This window comes from Phodopus roborovskii, unplaced genomic scaffold (assembly GCF_943737965.1).
Source record: "Phodopus roborovskii unplaced genomic scaffold, PHOROB, whole genome shotgun sequence".
Classification (NCBI taxonomy): domain Eukaryota; kingdom Metazoa; phylum Chordata; class Mammalia; order Rodentia; family Cricetidae; genus Phodopus; species Phodopus roborovskii.
In genome coordinates, this window is record NW_026126511.1 from 46,272,354 (window position 1) to 46,296,955 (window position 24,602).

The following is a 24,602-nucleotide window of genomic DNA, read 5'->3' on the forward strand; positions in this document are numbered from 1 at the left end:
ATATGTGAAGCTAATTATGAACCAGTTAAAAGTTATGGGACATCTGGTGAAGATAATATGTTAGGTTTAGAATGGTCAGCTTGTAGCTAGCTCTCCTCGTAACTTACACAGCAATTTCACATTGAGGCTTGTCTGCTAAAATCATACCTGGAGGATATTGTATTAACAACTGTTTATCTAAACATTGTGGTGATATACTATTTATGATTTAAAGCTTGCCTGAGGATTCAGAAAGCAAAGTCAGCCACAAGTCATAGAAGCCAGGCACACACCTTTATCCCAGCAGCTAAAAGCTAGGAGGTTGGTGGTACACACCTTTAATCCTAGGACTCAGGATTAAGAGGTAGAAGGGTTCTGAGTTTGAAGCCATCCAGGGATACACAAGATTGAATCAGTCTAAAAGAGTAACAGGTCACACACCTTTAATTCCAGCACTAGAGAGATAGAACAGATAGAAGCCTAGTCTTAAGTATTCTATAGGAGACATTGATTCTTCAGCCGCACTAAAGACAGGTAGGCTCAGAAGGCTCAGTATCGAGGAGGATAGGCAGACATTGAAGTCTCAGAATTCTCCAGCCAGGCTGAGGAGAGGCAGCAGTTTGAGGTTTGGTGAAGAGCTCATTTGTGGATGAGCCCTTTCAACCTAAACTTGAGATGACAGCAAGTGGCCATCTGCTTTGCTTCCCTGGTCTTCAGGTTGAACCCCAGTATCTGTACTGGGTCTTTTATTAATTTGTGTTGCAAAACATGATACCATATTATCTAGGAACAAGTTAGAAAGGGAGACTGGTTCCAGATTGCGTCTCTGGAAAACACTTTCTGAACCCTAATTCTCATGAGAACTTTACAAGGTAGGTTTTCTCTGAGCCTGGACAGCCAGTGGTTTTTGTTGAGCTTATAACAAAACATAGTCCTTTTCACTAAGTTGGGATGAGGAAAGCTCGCTCTGGGCACTTTTGTTATGCAGGTTTTTTTTTTTTTTTTTTCTATAATCTAGTTGGAAATTACAGAGAACTTGGGGTGATATTTTAGACAAAAGACAGTTGGAATCCTGGCCATGACCAGCTTGGTATAGCCCCAGGCTTCTGTATGTGTACAAAGAGGCAGCAGAGCAAGCCAGTTGTGATACTGTTACTTGCTTGGACTTGAGGCTCAGACTTCAGTGAGTTAAAGTAGACCATTTGGAAAACAGGTCACACTATGTTGACTTTAACCCCCTAGGAACAGGTTTTTTTTTTTTTTTTTTTTTTTTTTTTTCTTTAAAATTATTTATAGAAGATTTCACTGTAAACTAGGTAGAGCAAGCTGGCCTGAAACTCATGTCTACCTGCTGCCTGCTTTTGGGGTTAAAGAGTCTCTAAGAGGCTAAGCTACCTCCTCTTGGTCATACAGATAATGGCAAAGAAGAAATTAGACAGTCTTACTTTGGGGGCATTTACTATGATATACCAGCCCTTGAGTGCCCTTGAGTGGTTTCCTGAGTAGACCTAGGAAGACACAACCAACTTTGTGTTGGACAAGTATGACAACCAAACCATCTCATCCTGTCCATGCCCTAGCATGAAGACAGTGCTCCCCTGGGTACAACAGGGGGGTTGTCAGTGGGAGAGGCACTTGTCTCCAGAAGCTTACTACAGATCTTCCCTCAGCCTCTCTAGTACAAGAGGAATGTTCTAGCCAGTGCCAAGCAGGGAAAAGAAAGAGGAAAAAAAACACTCGGGCCTATTTCTCGGGGGTCTCTCTGAGTAGGTTGAGCCTTTTTATTTTTGAAGGGAAGAGTTTTCCAAAGGACAGGACTACATTTAATTTGCTCTGCAAGACATTGTTCCAACCAACTAGATCTGTGGGTTTATTGTCTTACCTTGGGGAAAATATTAAGGACTTTGAGCTCCCTCTGGAGGACAACAGCCAAAAAAAGAGCTTCCTAAAGGTCTTGAGGGAAAGAACCTGAAGTTAGCCTTCCCTTTAAGCAAGAAGTTACTGTTGTATGAATACATTGTCCATCCCTTCTGGTGTTAGGGATTGAACAGAACAGAAAACCTCACATATGCTAACTCAGCTTCACCCTGTTCCCAGTATTTGCTTACATTCAGGAGAAAGGAGTCTTTCTGAAAACATTTGGGTTGATTATGTCTAAATAGCTATGTGGGGCTAGTGAAAATGGATCATGCCTTTTAATTGGAATTACACATGTAACAAGCAGATCAAGAATCAGGTTTGTGTTTTAAATGGACCTAGTGGAATGAACAGAGAAACATAATCTGTTTACCTGATGTTCTCACCCCATCTCTCCAACATCTGGAAAGATTAACGATGATGAGCAAGGTACAGGCTTATGTCTAATTAAACATGTCAGTGAGCTGACACCTGCCTGAGCTTTAGAGCCTAGTTGACTACTGGGGTATTTGTTCTAGCAGAGAAGTGTTAACAGTGGTCGGATGTTATGTTCTGAGGTATATAGCTTTACGGCCTTTATTGTAGTTCACCCCTTTATTCTTTGCCTATTCCTCTTTGCAGAACTTATGTGGATTCAGTTCTTTAAAAGTACAGCTATAAAATGAAATGCTAATTTTGTACTGATGGATTGAATAAAAGTTTTTCTTTGTGTGTGTGGGGGTGCATGTATACATGCTTGTGAATTCATACGCACAGTTAGGAAGGCCAGTGATTGAGGTCAAATGTCATCTATTGTTCTCCACCTTAATTTTTGAAGCAGAGTTTCCCACTGAGCTTGAGCTTGCCAGTTTAGCGAGACTGGCTCTACAGTGAGCTCCCCTCAAGACCTTCCCAGTACTGGGATTACAGCTGTCTGCCATCATGTTCTTTGTGTGGTACTGATGTCAAACCCAGGACTTCATACAGTATGTACTATCATCAGTAATCCATGCTAATAGGATTGATTGAGTTTGTTGCTGTGATAAACACCATAGCTAATGCAACTTAGAGGAGAAAAGGTTTGTTTTGGGTCACATTTCCAAAGGGAGCATTGTAATGGTGTAGGAGGCTTGGTAACAAATGGCTGGGCCAGGAAGCTGAGAGATCATATCCTCGACTTCAAATACTACCTTAAGTAGAGAGGATGAAGTGAAGTGAGACTATGAACTGTCCAATCCTACCCACAGTGACATACTTTGTCCAGAAAAGTATACCACCTTGCTAAACAGTGCCACCAGTTGGGTACTGTAAGTTCAAATACTTGAACCTGTTAGGGACATTTTCCACCTGACCACTAAGAGGATGATCCATAGTCATCTCTGACAGGAATGGTACGTTAACATCTTCTGCCAGAAACCCTCATTTGTAGCTTCACCATGAAAAAATAAAATGCACTTCAATTTCAGATTGAAGGGTATCATCCTGTATACTGCCCAGGACTCCCAGAACTGTCAAGTTCGTCAAAGACAAGGTAGTCTGAGAAAGTCATAGGTCAAGGAAGCTAGGGAGACATGCCACTGTAATAGAGTGACCTGGTCATCCAAGAACTGAAAAGGCACATGCAGCAAGTGCAGTGTCTGGTTAGGAGTATAGAATGCCTGGGATAGCATTCCAAGGTTTGGAATTTGCTACTTTCCTGTGACAAACCTATTTTCACATGGTGAACTTAACCTTTTGGTTGTACAGTGCTGTAAGCTTTGAGAAAATCAGTCATGTTCACCATCACTGGTACACCAAATAGTTTAGTCACTGCAAAAGCTTCAGGCCATGTAGTATGTTTCCCATCCCTGACCCAAGCAACCAACTAGTGATCTGTTATTCCAACCTCTGGTTGCGCCATTTGCACCTAGCTTTGTTCACTGGCCCAGTGCATCTTGAGATGTATTCATGCTATTACTTATCAGTAGTCATTCCTTCTTACTGATAAGGGACATTTCATGTATGGATGTAAGCCATCTTTGTCCATACCCCAGCTGAGGTCATAGAGTTGTGTCCAGTTTTCAGTGATTACAAAGACTTATGAGCATGGATGTCCAGTTTTTTCGGTTTTTATCTTACTTGGATAAGTAGCCAATGGAATGCTCAGTCAACATAAGAATTAGGCATTTGTATTTGTTTTCTCATAGGTGGTGAAAGCAATTTAAGGATGATAAAAGACTTGTTTTGGCTTATGCTGGGGAAGGCAGTGATGGCTTCTAATTCTGTTAATCAGGCATCAAAGTCCACATTACCCCTCCCCTGGTTTTATTCAGCTTGTGACTATAGCCCCTGGGATGATTGCCACCCATGGATGGGTTTTTACCTCCTCAGCTAAACTAATCTGAAAACACAGACATTAGGAGGTTAATTTCCTAGGTGTTTCCAAATTTGGTCAGGTTGACCCTCAAAATTCACCATCACAGTGCTGCACCCTCTGTGGGTTTGCAGGGTTGCACACCCGTGCAACATCTAAGTGCCAATTGCTTTATATCATTTGAGTAGTATGTAGAGGTATTCTGGTGTTTCCTATCTATTGTCTCCCTGGCTAAGGTGATTCGCTTCTAATTTTCTGATTGTCTTTATTTTGTTCAAACAGTGTCAAACCTGCTTTGTAACTTTTAGAGAACTGGTATTACAGGCAGCTTTAGGATACAGACCTGCTTTTTGTTACTGAGCTTGTGCAATCACACAGTATCCTTTGCTGAGATACTAAAATAATAGTAGTTCTCAGAAGTAGGATTAAAAATGATCTTCCCTTGAGATTTAAAAGTACAATTAAAGATGCATAGCAGCTGGGAACATGGCTTGGCATGAGCTTGGCCTTTATTTTGTATTTTGAAGTGCAGCTTGTGGGACTCTACAATCTAGATGGTTAGACAAACCAACATTTTATCCAAGTTGAGTCTTCTTCCTTTTATTTGTACTTAGAAAAGTTTGTGTTTTAAAGTTTTGAAGATAGGGTTTCCTCTGTGTAGCCCTGGCTGCCCTGAAGCTCACTCTGTAGACCAGGCTGGACTCGAATTCCTGAGTGCTGGAATTAAAAGGCATGTGCCACCACTGCTGGGCTATTTGTACTTTTTACTTGTTGTTTATGGGGGTGAAATGGGCTCCTGTGTGCTAAGATTGTGCTCTACCACTGAGCCACACTCAGTCCTGTATAAGTTTAAAATGAGGAAGCATCTCTACATACTTACTTGGTCTTTATGTGATAGGATTAATTTTGTCTTTTATATTTCTCCTTTGGCTTTATTTATTGTTTTTAACAGGGTAGCTGTGTAACTCTTGCAAGCCTAGAGCTCTCTATGATAGAGCAAGCTAACTTCAAAAGGACAGTCCTTGCCTTCTGAGAGCTGGGATTATAAACTTGTTCTACCATGCATAGCTTGTGTGTGTACATAGATGTGGTATATGTGTGAGTGTATGTGGTGTGTGCATGTGTAAGCCAGAGGTCACTGTTGCTAGTCTTATCACTCTACCTTATTTTTGAGATTGGATTTCTCACTGAACGTAGAGGTCATTTAGACAGGCACTGACCCACTGAGCTACCTATCCAACTAACTCGTTGGTTGTGTGTACCTGCGCATGCATGTGCCCACCTGCCTGTCTCTTCTTTATGAATACATCCTTGTGCTCTGCTTTCTTGCAGAAGTGGACTTTAGAATGCATAGTCACTCAGTACCCTCTGTACCTTGATTGCATAGGTGCTGCATTAAGTACTTACTTATTCTTAGTCATACTAAGGTATGAAGTTGATTTGTTTGCTTCTAGGTGCTTTGTCGGTTACAGGCACTTTAGTAGGGTTAGCACCAAATTGAATACTTACACAGCATTCCTTTACCTTCATTCCATGATTTACAGAATCCTACGTTGCTACAGTAACCACATGTCTACTGAATTTGAATCCTGGCTTTGTCACTTGATACTTGTAAATACCTGATCTCCAGAGTTCCCTTTTGTTTTCCTATATGTGGAAAATGAAAAAAAAAAATGATACAGTAGTGCTGTAAATAGGAAATGAACATATTTAATGCTCATTTTTTCAGTTCTATATATCTGTGTCCATTAATTTGTTTTGGTGCCACTTTTGTATGTGTAAAGAAGATGTTATAACCGCTATACTATGGAACCACGCTTGGTGCCACTTTGTATAAACAAGCTGTGCTTATTTTAATGTTAGGGTTGTCAGCCATTCTCTGAAAATGGCTAGCTGGTAAATAGCTTTAGGTTTTAGTATTTAGTACTGGGCTTCAGTCATTATATATGCTTATTGGTGGGCCATAGTTTCCAACATGTGATTAGAACTACCCTTTATATCTCTTTATTTATTGTGTATTTAAAATAGGTTCAGCTTCCATTTCAGAAATCTTATATATCTGTGCTAGTTGATTTCTTTGCAAAGTCATCCTCATTTAGAATTATAAAACCAGCCAGGTGTTGGTGGTGCACCTCTTTAATACCAGCACTTGGGAGGCAGAGGCAGGTGGATTTCTGTGAGTTTAAGGACAGGCTTTAAAACAATACAGAGAAACCATGTCTTGAAAAACCAATAAATAAATAAATAAATAAACAAAACGAATAAATAAAACCAATGAGTGTTATGAGTAAGATTTTTCCCTGCCAGCCTGGGCCCGCTACTGCTCCAGCCCCAAATAACACACAGAGACTCTGTATTAGATAAAATTCTGTTGGCCAGTTACTAGTTTCTTATTGACTAGCTCTGTCTTAAATATTAACCCATTTCTATTGTTCTAAGTACTTCCACATGGTCTTATCTTACTGGAGAGAGGGGCTGGCCTTCTGCTCTTCGTCTTCCATCTTGGATCTCCTCCCTACCACTTCCTCTCTCCTCCTTGTCTCCTAGCCCAGCCTATCTTGCTTTCCTATTGGCCAACTGTACTTTATTAATTAACCAATAAGAGAAACATATTTACAGAATGACATCTCCCATCAAGTGAGTGCAACTCAGAGCTGAAATAACTTAGAAAATGATAAGGCTGAGAATTTGGTCCATTAATGTGCAGCCATTGTCACTGTATTTAAGTGGATGTTTGTTTCAAAAGTGTTAAAGTTTTGACTTCTTAGCTATCTGATCATCTTACCTGTTTATTATGCCACACAAAACCTTCAGAGAAATAGATGACAAAGCAAGAACAGGCAAGATCAAAATAGGTCACGGATGCTGCTGCTGTCAGTCCCGCCAACTGCATTCCACCCCCAAAGAAGTGATGATTTCATTTGCAAAGGGCAAACCTAGATGACAAGTTTAAAAAGGAGTTGCTGTGTTCATAGGATCTGTTCTAAACTCAGTTTGTGTTGTTGTACAAACTTAAGGTGCCTTTTAAAGACTTCATTTTGTTGCATAATTTGAAAACCTGTGTGTTTAAAATATGCTGTGTGTTAAGTTGATGAATGTTTGGGGGGGGGCTCCTTTTTAACTAACCATATTTGAATGTTCTAAGATTAGTAAGACCATCTTTATTGTAGAATAACATTTTTATTGTCTTTAGGATTCCTTTCCTTTTAAAAGACTATTTTGGTCTTCATCATTTCTTGTTTATGAGAACATTACTCAGTGTTCTGTGCTAAGGCGTACATCCTATTTAGTATAAGGCTTCTGGAAATCGAGTCATTGTTTTTGTTTTTCTGAAACATGGAATAGTTGGTTTCAAAATCTTGATGGTGGTGGTGCACACCTTTAATCCCAGCACTTGGGAGGCAGAAGCAGGTGGATGGATCTCTGTGAGTTTGAGACCAGCCTGGTCTACAGATGAGTTCCAGGAGAACCAGGGCTGTTAACACAGAGGAACCAACCCTTTCTCAAAACCTCCAAAAGAAAAAAATCTTAAAAGTTTTCTCCATGTTGGTAGCTTTTATGACATAATTCTGTCTTTGTTGTAATGGTGTGTATTCTAATAACTGTGTTTATTTTGTCTTCAAGGGTGTATTACTAATATTTGAGAATATGATTTGGATTTATGGCTATTAGAATTCCATCTCAAATTATTTTTACATTAAAAATACCCCCCTTTCCATGCTGTCTTAGATTTTTGTTGTACTTTTTTGTTTTGTTTTGTTTTTTGAGACAGGGTCTCATGTTGTCAAGGTGCGCTTGAAGTCCTGATCCTGTTGTGTCTGCCTCCCCATTATTGAGATTACTGACATGTACTACCACAGTGGTTTGATTTTTAAAGACTCGGGTTTGTATAAACAACCCTAGCAGCAGAGATGGTCATTGCTTAGTGTACTTGAGTCTTGAGCATCTGATCCATTGTAACCCCTCCAACATAACAAAAGCAAAAATGTCATCATGTTCATCAAAAGTATATAGAGCCATGTGTGGTGGCACATACCTGTAACTCTAAAGCTCAAGAGGTTCAGGGCATATGATAGCAGCAAGTTGGAGGCCAGGGTGAGCCATTCAGCTAGTTTTGAAACACCAAATCAGCAGATAGTATTTAAATTAGGTAATTTCACAAAATAATCATTGTTCAGTGGTATTATGAGATACTTCAGGAAATACAGGAAAGAAAAGACTTTATCAGGCTACAAGCAACCATTTTCCCAGAAAACTGCCAACTGGGCTTTCAAGATGGTTCAGTGGGAATAACACTTGTAGTGCAAGCCTGGGGACCTGAATCTAGACCCTGGGACCTGTATGAAGATTGAAGGAGAGAACCTGTTCCACAAAGTTGTCCTTTTGACCCCCACATGCCCACCTTGGAATGTTCATTTCTCTACAAATCACACATACACATGGTGATACTAAGTCTGACCAACAAAACAAAATCCCATAAATATGTAGTTGATTTCTTTGCATTCGCAAATTAAGAGAAGTATTTACAGATCTGGCATTACTGTGTTCAAGATTGGCAGAATGGTTTTTGTGTTGGTTTATTTTGGGGACCCCCCCCCAATGAAAGTGTTCACAAAAGGAGCTTGGAACTCTTTGTTTCTGATGCCAGGCTGATGCATAGATCTAGAGTATTGTTAGGAACACCCTCAGCTAGTTGGGGGACAAAAACTGATGTCTTTCTGTTTTTGTTTCAATTATACAGCAGATATAATTTCTACAGTAGAGTTTAATCATTCTGGAGAATTACTAGCAACAGGAGATAAAGGTGGGAGAGTTGTCATCTTTCAACAAGAGCAGGAGGTAAGTGGTGAAAGTTCAGTGTCTTCTTTTCAGTTTGCTCTTGAGACTGGAATTTGTGCTGTAGAAATCCCTCAGGGTGGTGAAGCTCTAAAACCCTAAGTAAATATTCTGTATGCATATAGCTCAAGGCTTCTCTTAGCTTTTTGTGTGTGTATGTATGCCTTTGTTGCTTTTATTTGAAAATCCATTTTAATTGTAAGAACCTTTGGTTAGAGAAGAGGGTAGGAAGTAGTTAATTCAAGATTTAACCAGATTTGAAGCCTTTACCATCAGTGATAAGTTGACCTTCTCTCAAGGCTCTCTACTGCGTAATTAAGGGTGAGGTTGACTGGAAGACTCTCACTCAAATTATTTTACTATCAGTTTATACAAAAACTGTTACTGGGCTTTAAATGTCTGCTGTGTTGCACTTGCACATATGTGAATGTAATTAACGAGTCAACAAAGTGCTAGCTTTTAAAATAAGTTGAATGCATTTTCCTTTCCTCTTTTATGAATGAATTTTTTTTAAATGCAAGTCTGTGGTTAAGTACATTTCAATTTTGTTTTTCTTACAACTTAATGCACACTTGCAAATCTGAATGGCAGGGTTTTTCATAAAAATTTTGTATGGACAGTTTGTCATACTGGATATTTCCAAGCTTGCTCCAGTTATTTTAGGCCAAGGGGTAACTTTTAAGACAATTGGCTTTGAAACATCTGTCCCTGTCTGTCTATAACATACTCAGAAGAATTTAACGTTGATAAATTACAGGATTTTACAAATAAATGTCTAAATCAAAATCCAGCATAAGGTTTTAAAGGATTGTGAAATTCCTTAACTAAGCAAAGAATCTAGTAATAATACTACTACTTTGCACTTCTATAGCGCCTTTGACCTGAGGATCTCAAAGTGCTTTAGAAACACTAATGAATTAATCCTCACAACACCCCCGTGAGGTAGGTAATTTAATTTTAAAAGAAATGATTAATAGTGTCTGGATAGAAGATGCACAAACACTAAATGTTTCCTTATATTTACTTTTAAATTTACTCTTTTTTTCCCCCCCTCTGGGTTGGAAGAAAGTAAGAAAAATAAGACTCAAGAGCCTTTGCCTGACAAGAGTGATCCTGGTGGGAAGGGAGGCTGAATCAGTTCTCTGCTTCTGGTTATTTTGAGGCAGGATGTTAGGTAGTTTGGACTGGCCTTAAATTTATCCATGGATGGCTTTGAACTCCTAAAGAACTTGACTCCACTTCCAGGGTTCAGGGTTTATGGGCCTGTACCACCATACTCAGTTCTATTTTTGCCAGGGATTGAGCCCAGGAGTTTATGCATGCTTCAGCAAGCAGTGGGCCAACTGAACCATATCCCCAGCCCGTTGTTTCAAACACCTGAAACCTGACCATAATTATCTTAGAGGTTTAATGGGACTTGCTTTTCTTTACAAATAAAAATGTCAAGTTAGAGCATCCAGTGTCCAGTACTTCTGGTATATCTTTCTGATTTTTTTCCCTTCCCCCCCCCTCGCCTTTTGTGTTAGATCCCCCAAAATGTGAATGTTACTTTCATTAGTTAAAACTTCAAAGTAGTCATTCTCTGCCCTTAAGAAATTTTTGTGGGGGTGGGGTAGTGTGTCACACAGCCTAGGCCAACAGTGAATTTGGCAGAGAATTTGACCTTGGGTTGATCTTGGGGCTTCTGGCTCTACTTTTCCAGGTCCTGGGATTATGGCCTTGTGCTACTACAACTGGTTTAAAGAGAAACTTGAAACTTAAAACTCAATTCTGATTACTATGTTTAATCTAGAAGACAAAGGGTAATACATACAGGCTTTTCATTCTGGGGTTCAGGTTCCTCACTGAGGTCACCGGTCACTGCTATTTTAAAGTGGAAGTTGTCAGCTAAAAGCTAACTTGGAAATATTTTGCACGAGAATGAAGTCATTTCCACCTTCTGTAAGTGTTAAATTGTTATTAAAGTCAAATCAGATGCAGAAGGGATGGGAATTTAGGACAAAGTGGGGCAAATGATTGCTTTTATGGATTTTGTTAGTTTTCAGAATATTCTAAAATCTTTCTAATAGCCCCAGAGGTAGTGATTGTTAATGAAAACCTGACATACTTGTTTATGTAAGTATGCTAGAAAGTAGCCCAGTAATCTGAGTTAAAAAAGAGAGTAGTTTCAGTCTGGTGAGACAGCTTAGTGGGTAGAGGTCCTGAAGACAGATAGCTTGATCCTCAGGACTCACATGATAGGAGGAGAAGTCAGACACCCACGGCTTCCTCTAGCTTTTTTATGTGGCATATCCCCCCAAAAGCAAGAAATGAATAATATTCTAAAACTTTTTTTTTTCTGAAATTTTCTCTGGAGAGTCTGAAATAAGTATTGTTCTATGAAGAAATAAGCCGAATGTCTTAACTTTTGGTGATGACCCCATGATAAGGAAAAAATTCATTTGTTTATATGTGTTGTTTTTTAGAATTACTATTAATATAAAATGTTTTTAAGTTAGAGGTTAAGTAATAGTGGTTTTTTTCCCTCTGAAACTTGTATCTTGTTGGTATTAATTGAGGTACTTTGCTAATTCACTTTGCATACTTTAAGCTGTCTTAAGGGATAACTTTGGGTCTGTATGAGTGATTGTGAGTGTGTGTGCAAGAACTGAGGGATTCATATGTATGTTGATGAGAGTAAGATCATCTCTTCCTAAGTTTAGGTTAAACTCCCAAACAAGTTTTATAACAAGGCTATATTTATTTTATTTATTGATTGTTTTTTTGAGACAAGGTTTCTCTGTGTGGCTTTGTAAACCAGGCTGGCCTCACAGAGATCCTACTGCCTCTGCCTTCTGAGTGGAATTAAAGGCATGCACCACCATTGCTAGGCTCTATTGATTATTTTCGTAGGGAAATTGGGGCACCAAAGAGAGATTTCCCCGGGGTGATCACAGCCATGGTGGTTAGGTGTATCCTGAAATAGATGACACATCTTCCTAATTTGTTTTTACAATTTAAAATAGCTTTTGACAACAAAGAAAATATCTGAAAATATCTGAGCTGGGTCTACAAAGCGAGTTCTAGGGCTGTTACACAGGGAAACCCTGTCTCAAAAAACCAAAGCAAAGAACTTATCTGAAAGTTTCCTTTTTTGATGATGACAGTCTAGGTTTTGGAAGATTGAACAGATGCCTTTTGACTTGGAATGGGTTTTATTGTTTCCATGGAAGCTTAGATGAGGTGGTGAGCAGTTGGAGTAACTGGTTCCTGGATTTTTGTTGTTATTGTTGTTTATTTGTTTTTTGGAGATAGGGTCTTGTCTTAACTGTCACTTTATCTGATCTAGCTGTAGACCAGGCTGGCCTTAAAGTCACAGAGATCCTCCTGCCTCTTCCTCTGAGTGCTGATTAAAGGTGTACAGCACTATATCTTGCTGGTTTCTTTTTAACCAATATGTTTTGTTTATCTCTTGAGAATCTCATTTTTCACTCTTTCCTCAAGCTCCCTCTAACCCTTCCTGTCACTCACTTACAGTCACTTTGATCAGTTACTAGTTGTAATTTTTTTTCTTTTTAAATTCTTTTTCTCTATTGGGAGCCAGCCACCCAGCCCCCAAATAAATCACACATAGAGTCTTATTCTTACTTGTGAATCCCTGGCCTTAGCTTGACTTGTTTCTTGCCAGCTTTTCCTAACTTAAATTGTCCTGTCTATCTTTTGCCTCTAGGCTTTTATCTTACTCTATTTCTGTGTACCTTTCTCCACTTCTTACTCCGTGGCTGGCTGTGTAGCTGGGTAACTGGTTCCTTGAGTCCTCCTTCTCTAGCTCCTTCCTCTTTTTCAGATTTTTCCTCCCAATTATTCTCTGCCCATTGCAAAAAGACACTTCTCCCACCAAAGCTGAGAGTGTAAGAAATCCATGGGCATAAAAACATTTAGAAGACAAGTTGACAGCATGAACATTTAGCAAATAGCATCGTAGAACTCCATCCCCTGACCTCTCACTCTTACCTTTAACCTATGACTTTCCCAGCCAACAGGGTCTGGCCAAGTTTACAACACCAGGCACAAATTATCTCCTGGCACAGACCTTAAATGCAACTACAAAGTAGTTGGCTATCTCTGTAAGAGCCACACCAATGTGGTAAGTGGTCACATATTGCTTGTTAAGGTTGGTGTTGTAGCATGCATGCAAGGCCCAGTGCTTCTTAAGAACCCTAATGTCTTTTATTCCCCAGCAACCTTTGGAGCACCTCTCCTGTATGGAAACTAGCCAGCAGGGAAATTTCTCTATCAATTCCAGATTGATTTCTCTGTCCTTCAATTAGTCTACAATGTTTTGGCAATAAGATCTGCTCATCTGGTTGTGTGGATAACTGAGAGCAGTGACACTAAATAGCCTGTGTTTTGGGTGCTTCTGAGGCCTCCCTGACCAATGACTTGTAGAAAGATAGCTCAGTCCTTGAACTAAGTTTTTCATTTCATAACCTGTATTTTCTGGGAGCAGTGTTGTTCGTTCATGCATGGTACTGTCCTTCAAACTCATTCTTGATTAAAGTTATATTTTTAAATTATCTTACAAAGTAGTTCTGGAAGGATTTTTCATACATTCTGGTGTTAGCAATTGAGGGGGATTGCCTCCCTGATTTCTTCTTCAGTATGCTTGTCATTGGAAGGCTACTGATCTGTATATGTTACTTTAGTAGCCTGCTCCTAGCACAATGTTTATCAGAGCTGAGAGTTGTGGGGAGAGTTTTGGGTCTCTTAGATGTAGAATATCATCTGCAAATAGAGATACTATGACTTCTTCCTGTCTTTTTTTATTTCTTTTATTTGCTTTCCTTGTCTTTTTTTTTTTGTTGTTGTTGTTGTTGTTGTTGTTTTGTTTGTTTGTTTTTTTGGTTTTTTTTTTTTTGTTGTTGTTGTTTGTTTGTTTCTCTGTGAATGTCCTGGAACTCATTTTGTCAATCAGGCTAGCTCAAACTCACAGAGATCCACATTCCTCTACATTCTGAGAGCTGGGGTTAAGGACCTGTGCCACTACGGTCTGACTCTACTTTTCTTTGAAGTTTTCTTCATTTATTTATTTGAGTGCTCTGTCTGCAGGTGCACGTGCATACTAGAAGAAGGCATCAACTAGGAGCCGCCTCACTAGCTCCTCTCTTGTCTTAATTTTATGTTTATTAGTGGTTTGCCTGAATGTGTCTATGTGGTGCCTGTGGAGCTCAGAAGAGGGCATTAGATCTCCTAAATTCGGAGTTAGAGCTGAGCCCCTGGTTCTCTTTACTTCCTTAGCTATGGATTCCATCACTGTATTTAATAGGATTGTCTTATTCCTGATTTTATTGTAAAAGCCATGAGGTTTTTCCCATTTAATGTTGGTTATAGATGTGTATTATATAGCTTGTATTATGTTGAAATATATCCTTTCTTTTCCAGTTATCTTCAGGACTTTAGCATGAAGGGATGTTGAAATTTGTCAAATGCCCTTTCTGTATCTATTTTGATGGCTACGTGATTTCTGTCCTTCAGTCCATTTGTCCAATTCATAAACATTACCGATTTACACTTGTTGACCATCCACCTCTGCATCTCTGGAATGAAACCAATTTGATGTGATCTGTTTGTATTCTTGGGTTCAGGTGGCAAGATGTAGTTTTTCTCCCTTAAAAATTGTGTTCATCAGGGGGTGGTGGGAGAAGGAGGAGGCGGCGAATCACTTATAAATGGCGCCCAAGCAGGACCCGAAGCCCAAGTTCCAGGAGGGCGAGAGAGTGCTGTGCTTTCATGGGCCTCTTCTCTATGAAGCAAAGTGTGTAAAGGTTGCCATAAAGGACAAACAAGTGAAATACTTTATCCATTACAGTGGTTGGAATAAAAATTGGGATGAATGGGTTCCAGAAAGCAGAGTACTCAAATATGTGGACACCAATTTGCAGAAACAGTGAGAACTTCAGAAAGCCAATCAGGAACAGTATGCAGAGGGCAAGATGAGAGGGGCTGCTCCAGGAAAGAAGACATCTGGTCTTCAACAGAAAAATGTCGAAGTGAAAACAAAAAAGAACAAGCAGAAAACCCCTGGAAATGGAGATGGTGGCAGTACCAGTGAGACACCTCAGCCTCCGAGGAAGAAAGAGCCCAGGTAGATCCTACTGTTGAAAATGCAGAAACATTCATGAACAGAGTTGAAGTTAAAGTAAAGATCCCTGAAGAGCTGAAAGCATGGCTTGTGGATGACTAGGACTTTGTCACTAGACAAAAACAGCTTTTTTATCTTCCTGCAAAGAAGAATGTGGATTCCATTTTGGAGGATTATGCAAATTATAAGAAATCTCGAGGCAATACAGATAATAAGGAGTATGCATGCTGTCAATGAGGTTGTGGCAGGGATAAAGGAGTACTTCAATGTAATGCTGGGCACTCAGCTACTCTACAAATTTGAGAGACCGCAGTATGCTGAGATTCTTGCAGATCACCCTAATGCACCCATGTCCCAGGTGTATGGAGCGCCACATTTACTGAGATTGTTTGTGCGAATTGGAGCGATGTTGGCCTATTCACCTCTAGATGAGAAAAGCCTTGCTTTATTACTGAACTATCTACATGATTTCCTCAAGTATCTGGCGGAGAATTCTGCAACTTTGTTCAGTGCCAGTGATTAGGAAGTGGCTCCTCCTGAATACCATCGGAAAGCCGTGTGAGGGGCGTGCTCTCTCGCTCGTGCTTGGGTCTCTGTAAACAGTTTGGTTCTTAGTCCTTCTCTTGTACAAATAATGTACTTTGAAGACCGTTAGTGTATAACAGAATTGATGTTTGTTTTCTGTTTGATTTTAAACAGAGAAAATAAAAGGAGTCAGTGCTCCTTTTTAAAAAAAAAAAAAAAAAATGTGTTCATCCAGGGTAGTTGGTCTGGGTTACAGTTTTGGTTGGGAACCTTTTTTTTTTTTTTTTAAGTTACCTTAACAAAAATAGGTATCACTATTTAGCCTGCCCATCTCTTCCTACTGAAAGATATTTGCCAACATTCCTGACAAAAATTACAGTTTGTGGCTGGAGAGAGGAGAGGTTAAGATAAGACCACTGGCTGCTCCTGAGTTCAATCCCAGTAACCACGCCATTTGGGGCCCTCTTCTGGACAGGCAGAACACTGTGTAAATAATAAATCTTTTTAAAAATTACAGTTTATATGTGCTTCGAGGTTTGTGTGCACGTGCCATATGTACTTGTGGAGGTTAGAGGAGAACTTGAGGGAGTTCTCTCCTAGTTCCTAGTCCTTGATTGGGGGATTTGTAATTACTGCTTCAGCCTCACTGCTCCTTGTAGATTGTTATCTCATCTTGATTTGGTAGAACAGTTGTCTAAAAGTTCATTCATTTCCTTGAGACTTTCCTAAGTTATTGACTATATATATTTTCTTAGGTAAGATTTAATAGGTTTCTGAATCTCCACAAGGTTGTTGTATACTCAAGAGTTTCTCTTGCTGTTAACTTAGTGTCTTAATCCATTGTGATCAATGAATAGAATGCAATGAATTGTTTTTGTTTTTCTGTGTGAGTGACTTGCTTCCTGTCTGAGACAGATATATATGATCAGTTCTCAAGAGAAGTTCCATGGCCTCCTAAGAAAGTGTATTCTGTGGTTTTTGGATGGAATGAATGTTCTATTGGTGTCTATTAAGTTCATTTGACCTATGATGTCTATTAATTAGTGTTTCTAGAGTTTTCTTAGCTGGGTGACCTGTCAGTTGGGGAAAGTGGGGTATTGAAGTCACCCACTACTATTCTGTTGGGGTTGATCTGTGACTTTACATCTAGTAGTTTTATGAAGTTGGGTGTGCAGTTGTGTTTGGGACATACAATTTTAGAATTATTGTTCCCTTGATGGGTTGTCTCCCCAGTAAATGTGAAGTGGCTTTTTATCATTTCTCAGTTGATGTGATTTGAAGCCTTTTTTTTTTTTTTTATCAGTTGTTAGTGACACCTACTTCCTTCTTATTGTCTAAGTGATTAGAATATTTTTTTCCATTCTTTCACCTTAAAGTGTGTTTCTGTGGTGAGTTGCATTTCTTGGTGCAGTTCAAAATAGGTGGCATCTGTTTTTTGATCCAGTTGTAATCTGTGGCTTTTGATTGGAGAATTGAGGTCATTAATAGTCAGAGTTGTTAGTAAAAAAAAACAGTTGATTTTTTTTTTTTTTTTTTTTTTTTTGGTAGTGTTTGGTGTTTTCTTCTTCTCATTTTAACTATTACTCTAATGTTGCTATTCTTCCTGTGGCCTTGTAGATGGGTTTGCTTTGCTTTCCTCTCCCTTTGGATACTTTCTGTAAAGGTGATCTCATGGTCACACGCTGCTTTAGTCTTTTTTCATTCTTTTAAGATGTATTTATTATATATAGTGTTCTGCCTGCACGCACACCTGCACACCAGAAGAGGGCACCTTGTGGTTGCTGAGAATTGAATTCAGGACCTTCTGAGCCACCTCTCCAGCCCAAGTTTAGTTTATTTTAATTGTGGGAAATTTTTGTTTTTCTTCTATATGACAGATGATTTGCTGGATGTAGTAGTCTGGGTTGGCATTTATTAAATTCAGAACTGAGGCTTTCTGGCTTTGCAAGTTTCAGCAGCTGTTCTGCTGTTACCCTGATGGGCCCACCTCCATACATGACTTGCTGGTTTGTTCTAGCGCTATTCTGCTGTTACTCTGATGGGCCTACCTCCATACATGACTTGCTGTTTTGTTCTTGCTTCTCTGAGATTACTTTTTTTGCTTTGTATATTTGGTGTTTGAATTATGGTTTGATGAGGGATGTTCTTTTCTGGTTGTCTGTGTCCTAAATGTCTCCTGTATCATCTCTTTCTACCTGAGAATTTTTGTGATACTGTGAAATATTTTCTGAGCCTTTAGAACAAGGTTCTTTTAGTATGGTTGTAAACCTGCTTTTTTAGAGTGCCATGTGGGTCTTAGAATTCTCACTGGTACCGTATTATTTTATTCTTTTCATAGTTGGAAGTGTTCTGATCCTTCTACCTTATCTTCAAGCTCAGACACTCTGTCTTCCTTGATTCATTCTATTGCAGAGACTTTATGGAGCTTTTATTTCCAGCATTTGAGACTAGTTTTTCTTCAGTGTTTCTCTTTGAATTCTTGGGTCTTATCATCCATTGCCTTCCTTTTTCCATTCAGCTGTTTGATTGTGTCTTTGAACACTGTTTTGAATTCTTTTGTCTGAGATTTCATCTGACTTATTCTTACTAGATACTATTACAATGAAGATAAGTTTTGGAGTTCTGCAAATGAGATTTGAATGTGGTAGAGTTGAGTGTGTGCAGTCTAGGAGTTCAGGGTGCCTGGTTTAAGAGCTGTATGTACTATTCCCCAAGTAAGACTAACTGAGAGTTGAGCCACAACTGTGTGATAGTGGTAATAGTGGCCTCGTTTACTTTATAGCCATTGCAGGATGAATAACCAGGGGCTGTGAAGATTAATTACACTGGATTTTACTTTAAAAAGATTAAGAGCAGCAGGGTGATGAGGGCGCACACCCTTGATCCCAGCACTCGGGTGGCAGAGGTAAGCAGAGCTCTGTGTGACTTAAGGCCAGCCTGGTCTACAGAGGGAGTTCCAGGACAGCCAAGGCTTCATGTGAAACCCTGTCTTAAAAAACAAACAGAAAAGGAAATGCTGATGTATGCGAGATATAAAAATGGATGAGGTTGGATTTTTCAGTGGTGTAGTTGTTCATGTAAATAACTAATAAACCCTTTTAAAAGCTGGAAAATGAATAATCGAATGAACTAGCAATACATTAATCCCGTCCAAGAGTTGTGGTGCACACCTGTAATCCAGCACAGGGGAGGCTTATATGGGACAATCACAAGTTTGAGGTAATCCTGGTTTATATAGTGAAACTAGGATGAATGAGGACACGAGTGATTTCCCTTTGATTATAGTAGCTGCACAGTGTGTGGCCATTGCATAACATGTGGCAGATAGCAAACAGTTGTCCTAGAATTATGGTGTGCTCACTTAACCTTTGTCTCTGTAAAGTGTTTCATGGCTTGAGATGGGGGCCGGGTTGCCAGTGCACGTGATGCTGCTGCACAGCGAGGCCACCATGGTCAGAATCCAAGCCTGCATGTGTGCCTTGTTTGCATCTCTTTTGTCCCTGTTCAATGTGGCTTTGCCTTCCTTACTGCACTCTGAGTCTTGTTAGGGCAGGCTCTGCTGTGTTGGGGGTTCTCTTGTGTTGTCGCTCTATTGGAAATGTGTGCTTTTGGTTTTGTGCTGGCTGTTTCTAGTGAATAGAAGTATATCTTGGCGCTTCCCTCTGAAGCTCTTTCTGTGTTGCTAGTTGTGCGCTTTGCTGCCTCCTCTTTTGTGCTCCAAGCATCACCTTTATTTGTTCTTCTGGCTGCTACTGTTCAGGGCAGATATCTTGACTGAAGGTCTGCTGTATTCCAGATACTAATACAGATGTTGAAAAACCATCTGTAAATTTGTTAATAGAAAATTTCCCACAAATAGAGCATATGATGAAGGAAATAGATTCTTGTGATCAAAGGCAAACGAAGAAAAAGGGGACATGAAAAAACCATGGAAGAAAACCCATGCGTGAAATCACAATTCTTTGTGGTGTCGGAGAGCTAGGTTGATTTTGTTGTTGTTGTTGCTGCTGCTGTTTTAGTGACACCCAGAAAGCCATCTTCTGTGTTGAAGACTAGTATTTTTCACTATCCTGGGCCCATTGAAGGACACTGCTGCCATGGCCACTTACTCTTAAGTACAGGTTCTTGGGTTGGCAGAAAGGTCAGGGCTGGCTGCAAGTTCAGTTCTGTAGTCTGAGATATCTTTTTGTTAGTGCTAGGCCATCGTGCTTGTTAACCTTGTCTGGGGAGGGAGTTTTTCTTCACTGTTCTCTAGTGTAGTGGCATGTGGCTTCTTTTAGCTTTTAGATACAATTTCCCCTGGTAATTTTTCTTCCTTGTGGAAAAGGTACTTCTATAGTTTATAGCTACCAGACTCCTTTAACTTTGTGTGGCTTCTTGGGGAGTCTGTAAGATGGTGTTTTGGTTCTGTTTTTGAGAATTTTGATTTCATAGGTTTGCATTTTTTTTATTAAATACCAGTGTATAGTTTCTCCTTATTCTACACACTGTGCAATTGAAGTGTGTACTTCTGACACACAGGATTCCGTCAACTATTCCCTTTAAGCCTTATAGATAGTCATATTTCATATAAGGCTGGTTGGATAAAGTTAAGTGGGAGTCTGACAGCATTCTTTCTAACGTATTTGAGTATACGGAGTACATGGTTCATCTTATGGAATTTGGCATATGAGTGTGGCAGTGGGACAAACACTAAAATTGACTTTCACATCAGCATCCCCCCAAAGTTGGGTATATTCCTGGTACTCTCTGCATCCTTAACATCAGTCAAACCACTCAACAATAATTATGTGCAAAAATACCTAACTAAACAGTCCTGGTTACCTGGCAAAATAAAATGAACAAAAGAGTGTGTACATCCAAGAAAACAGAAGTTTTCTTCTGATGTGGATGGGGAATAGGTTACAGCTTCAAACGTTTCAGTTGATAACTTTGTTTTCATTAAAATAATGATTGTCTATCTGTAAAATTATGTTTTTCACTGTTCCCAATGGTTTCCAATTGTTCTTTTTTTTTTTTTTTTTTTTTTTTTTTTTAATAAGATTTGTAAAAGTATTTTCCATGAAAGTGTCTCTAATGGTATGGGCTCCTGGTGTTAACTGAAAACATTTCCCAAGTGTTGTTCATACTGATCCCTTCAGTTGAACCAGTATATATCAGCACACTGACATTAAGTGGATTAAGCATCAGGATGTAAGGTTCATGTGATCAGAACTCAGGAGAGTAACTGTGTAGCCCTGAGGTGCAGGCATGCATGGCCAGGATTCTGATACATACTTGATGGGTACCAGAGTTGTCCCTAACACTGTTCTTGGGATGGGTCATATATGTAGTAGTGTTGAATTTAGGAGAATGCCTTCCTTAAGGGCTTTTCTGAAGTGAAATATAGAAAGGGGGCTTCAGAAAAGACAGTACTAGTCATCACATTAGATAACAGAGCAGACAAAATGTGCTTCAGCCAGCTATTTCTGAGAATTGACTCCCTAACTTTTACATTTTAGATGGTATACATTATTGTGGGTTTGCAGATCTCTAAGCAGTATAACAATGCTATGTAATATGCAAGTTAATGAAATCAGTCTGTATTTGGTCTATTGCCTATTGAATGAACTTAATTATGAAGCATTGTCTTCTTATTCTTTGTAAAACTTTTTTATTCCTTGAAGGACTTTTAAATACAGAAAACGATGTAATAGCATATAAGATAGAGCTGCCTGGTTGGCTTATCAACAATTTCAGTCTGTTGGAGTTGATTATGGTTAGATATATTTCTCAACATAGCCCAAATATTTTTTTTCTGTTGTAGAACAAAATCCAGTCTCATAGCAGAGGAGAATACAATGTTTACAGCACCTTCCAGAGCCATGAGCCAGAATTTGACTACTTGAAAAGCTTAGAAATAGAAGAGAAGATCAACAAAATTAGGTGGTTACCCCAGAAAAATGCTGCCCAGTTTTTATTGTCTACCAATGGTAAGTGTCTATCTTCTGTTTTCAGGCATCCACTTGGGCACGTGCCCTGTAGGAGATAGATAACCCCTTCCAAGAGGACTTTTCCTTGAGAGCTTCTTTGTGAAGAACCAGTAGCAGAACCCCTTCCCTGTACAGAATGTAAAGTCTCCTATTTTATCTTCTTTTACTATTTACTTACAAGTTTCAAATTCTAAGGTATTGATCCCCCCCATCCCCCTCGAGACAGGGTGTCTCTTTATTGCTTTGGAGCCTGTCCTGGAACTAGCTCAGTAGACCAAGCTGGCCTCAAACTCACAGAGATCTGGGTGTTAGGACTAAAGGCATGAGCCACAAACGCCCACCTAGCGTACCAATTTTTATGTAAGCTGTTCCTACCCCCTCTCCCTCTCCTTTCAGCCCTGTGGCCTTGAGCTGATCCAGAATACCGAGTTGAATATTCCTTACCAACAGATGGAGAGACTTCAGTCTCTGTATTGCAGAACTGTTAGGAATACATAGTAATGTGGTGCCGTGGCATGCAGAACCAGTGTTCAGAAAATGTTCATTTCCCTTCCTCTTTTCTAAACTGGGCAGAGGACAGTTTTTGTGCCAGGATGATCTCTAGGACAGTATCTTCCTTGACTTTCATTTGAATATTGCTTTCTCCTCAACAAAGCCACATGGCTGGAAGAAGATTCTTCTTCACATTAACTATAATTGTACAAGGAAAGTTGTTAATGACGGTTAGAGCTGTGTGAAGTGGGAACCAACATTTGAAGTCCTGTATGACAAGTTAGAGTTGAGTGTTGAACCCCCCCTCCCAAATGTGATTTGGTTTATCACTGGGACCTTGAGATCAAAGAGATGAGGATGGTACTTGGAGATCTATAAAAATTTAGATTAAAACTTTTGAAGCTGACACATGTTAGCAGAAATCTCACGTTTTTTCATCTATTAGTAGAGCAACTTTAACACACCTTTCTATTTGCAGAGTGTAAACTCATGACTTCTTAGGTTAACACCCTGTAGCCTACTGTATTGAACTATCCATAAACTATTGCCTTTCCTGATTCTGTGTATTTGCCTCCTTGGGGATCTATTTCCCCCCCCAATTATTATTATTTTTCTAACCTTCTGTGTACCTCTCTTTTCATATAAATAGTACTTTGTATGTATGAGGTAGGGGAGGTGATGAAACAGTCTTGCATTTTAGCCTGGGGTAGCCTTAGCTTCCCTAGGCTGGGTTTGCAAACTTGGGCCACAAGGTATATCTCATGGCAGTTTGTACTTTGACTTTTTCTAAAGGAAGAGTTCGAATACAGGCCTTCAAGAATTGAAGCAGAGACAGTAGTGTAACGAGGCCCAATGAGTGCACAAGTGTCCCTTCCCTTCCTCATTGTAGACCATTAGTTATCATTCACTTGTGTTTGTTCAAATGCAGTCCCATAGGCTTCTTTGTTTTGCTCTTTTAGCAGAAGTGTCACCAAAATAAGCACTATCTTTGTTTGACTTTGAGATAAGAGTTAATAGATGTAAGTCACTATGTCCAACTGTAATGAGCCTTAATTTAGGCACCAAGCACCAAATAGGGGGCTATTTGGGGGTGAGGCAACTATGAGTTTCCATGACTCTAGACCAAGGGTCTGTAGGTCTATAGTCTGTATCTGTAGACAGTGGGCAGTATCTCTAAACACTGGGTACCTGTATTTGAAAATACTGACTACATATAAAGGTCTTGTCTTAGTCACTGTTCTGTTGTAAAGAGATTCCAAAACCAAGGCAACTCTTACAAAATTTAATTGGGGTTTGCTTACAGTTTCAGAGGTTTAGTCTGTTATGGTGGGAGGCATGGTGGCACCTATGGTGCTGGAGAAGTATTTGAGAGCTACATCTTCATCTGCAAGCTGTGGGTAGGAAGGTGGACAGGAAACAGATTGAGCATGGGATTTTGAAGCCCCAAAGCCCACCCCCAGTGATACACTTCCTCTAACAAGGCCATACCTCCTAATCATTTGAAACACTGCCATTCCTTGGTGACTAAGCATTTGAATATATGAGCCTGTGATGGCCATGGATTGCAATTTTCTTTTGTTATTGCCATTTTTCTAAATAAGACAGAACCAAGTGATCTCACAAAGTTGCGTGTATATGTGATAGTATTAAAAAAGATCAGCATTTTTTAAACTGTTGTGTCTTGAGTATGAATGGATACTGGAGGTATAGGAAGAGTAAGACTTGAGCTACACCCAACGCTTTGAGGGAGAAAAAGCATTTTGAAAATGTCATCATCCATAGTATATAGTTCTTGTTTACTCCCTCCCCCAAAATAAATAGACATTACTTTGAATAACTGCATCTTGTCTATATTCTTTGAATGTTCTTTAAAGACAAAATCGTTGGGTTAGAAGATGGCTCAGTGGTTAAAAGTCCCCAGGTTTGATTGCTAGTACCCACATGGTGGCTCACACCATCTCTAACTTATCCCAAAGGATCCAGTACCCCCTTCTGGATGCTGTGGACACCAGGCATATACATGGTGCATATAATATGCATAGAAGCAAAACCCATACACTTAAAATTAAGTTCAAATTTAAAAACAAACTTTGTTTGCCTCTCCCTGAATCCTGGTAATGCTTCTATGCCCAGGATACCTGATCACCATGTTGAATATGAGCCACATGAGAACATGTTCTCACAGTTTCTGGCAAGAAATTTTAAGCCACATATAGAGCTACATTTCCACAAAAGAAACTTTTCCACTTGGTTTTCCTTACTCTGAGCCTTTGCTTGATCAGAGGAATTAGAGAGACCTTTGGATTGGTGGAACACATGAGTTATTTGTTGGCAGTTTAGAGAAATAGACATTTTAGGAAGAAGAGAACTTGAGATGACTGGTCCTTTCCAGTGAGGTATAACATCACACTCAATGGTCTGTTTCTGT

The 24,602-nt window shown here is 39.5% G+C and overlaps 1 protein-coding gene and 1 pseudogene across 3 annotated transcripts in view; both read left to right on the forward strand.

Moving 5' to 3' along the window:
• The window catches only part of Ppp2r2a (protein phosphatase 2 regulatory subunit Balpha), a 58,628-nt gene that overhangs the window by 22,831 nt on the left and 11,195 nt on the right, over positions 1 to 24,602 (forward strand). Inside the window, exons 1-4 of one of the 3 annotated variants that reach the window (XM_051195466.1) lie at positions 8,970 to 9,067; positions 9,936 to 10,006; positions 10,901 to 11,005; positions 21,517 to 21,682. In XM_051195466.1, coding sequence (XP_051051423.1) covers positions 10,985 to 11,005; positions 21,517 to 21,682 — 187 coding nt within the window. In that variant the 5' untranslated portion in view covers positions 8,970 to 9,067; positions 9,936 to 10,006; positions 10,901 to 10,984. Of the gene's footprint in view, positions 1 to 8,969; positions 9,068 to 9,935; positions 10,007 to 10,900; positions 11,006 to 21,516; positions 21,683 to 24,602 lie in introns of those variants that run through there. The other 2 variants (XM_051195465.1, XM_051195464.1) reach the window with 2 other exon arrangements.
• Positions 14,734 to 15,908, forward strand: LOC127230234 (mortality factor 4-like protein 1; annotated as a pseudogene).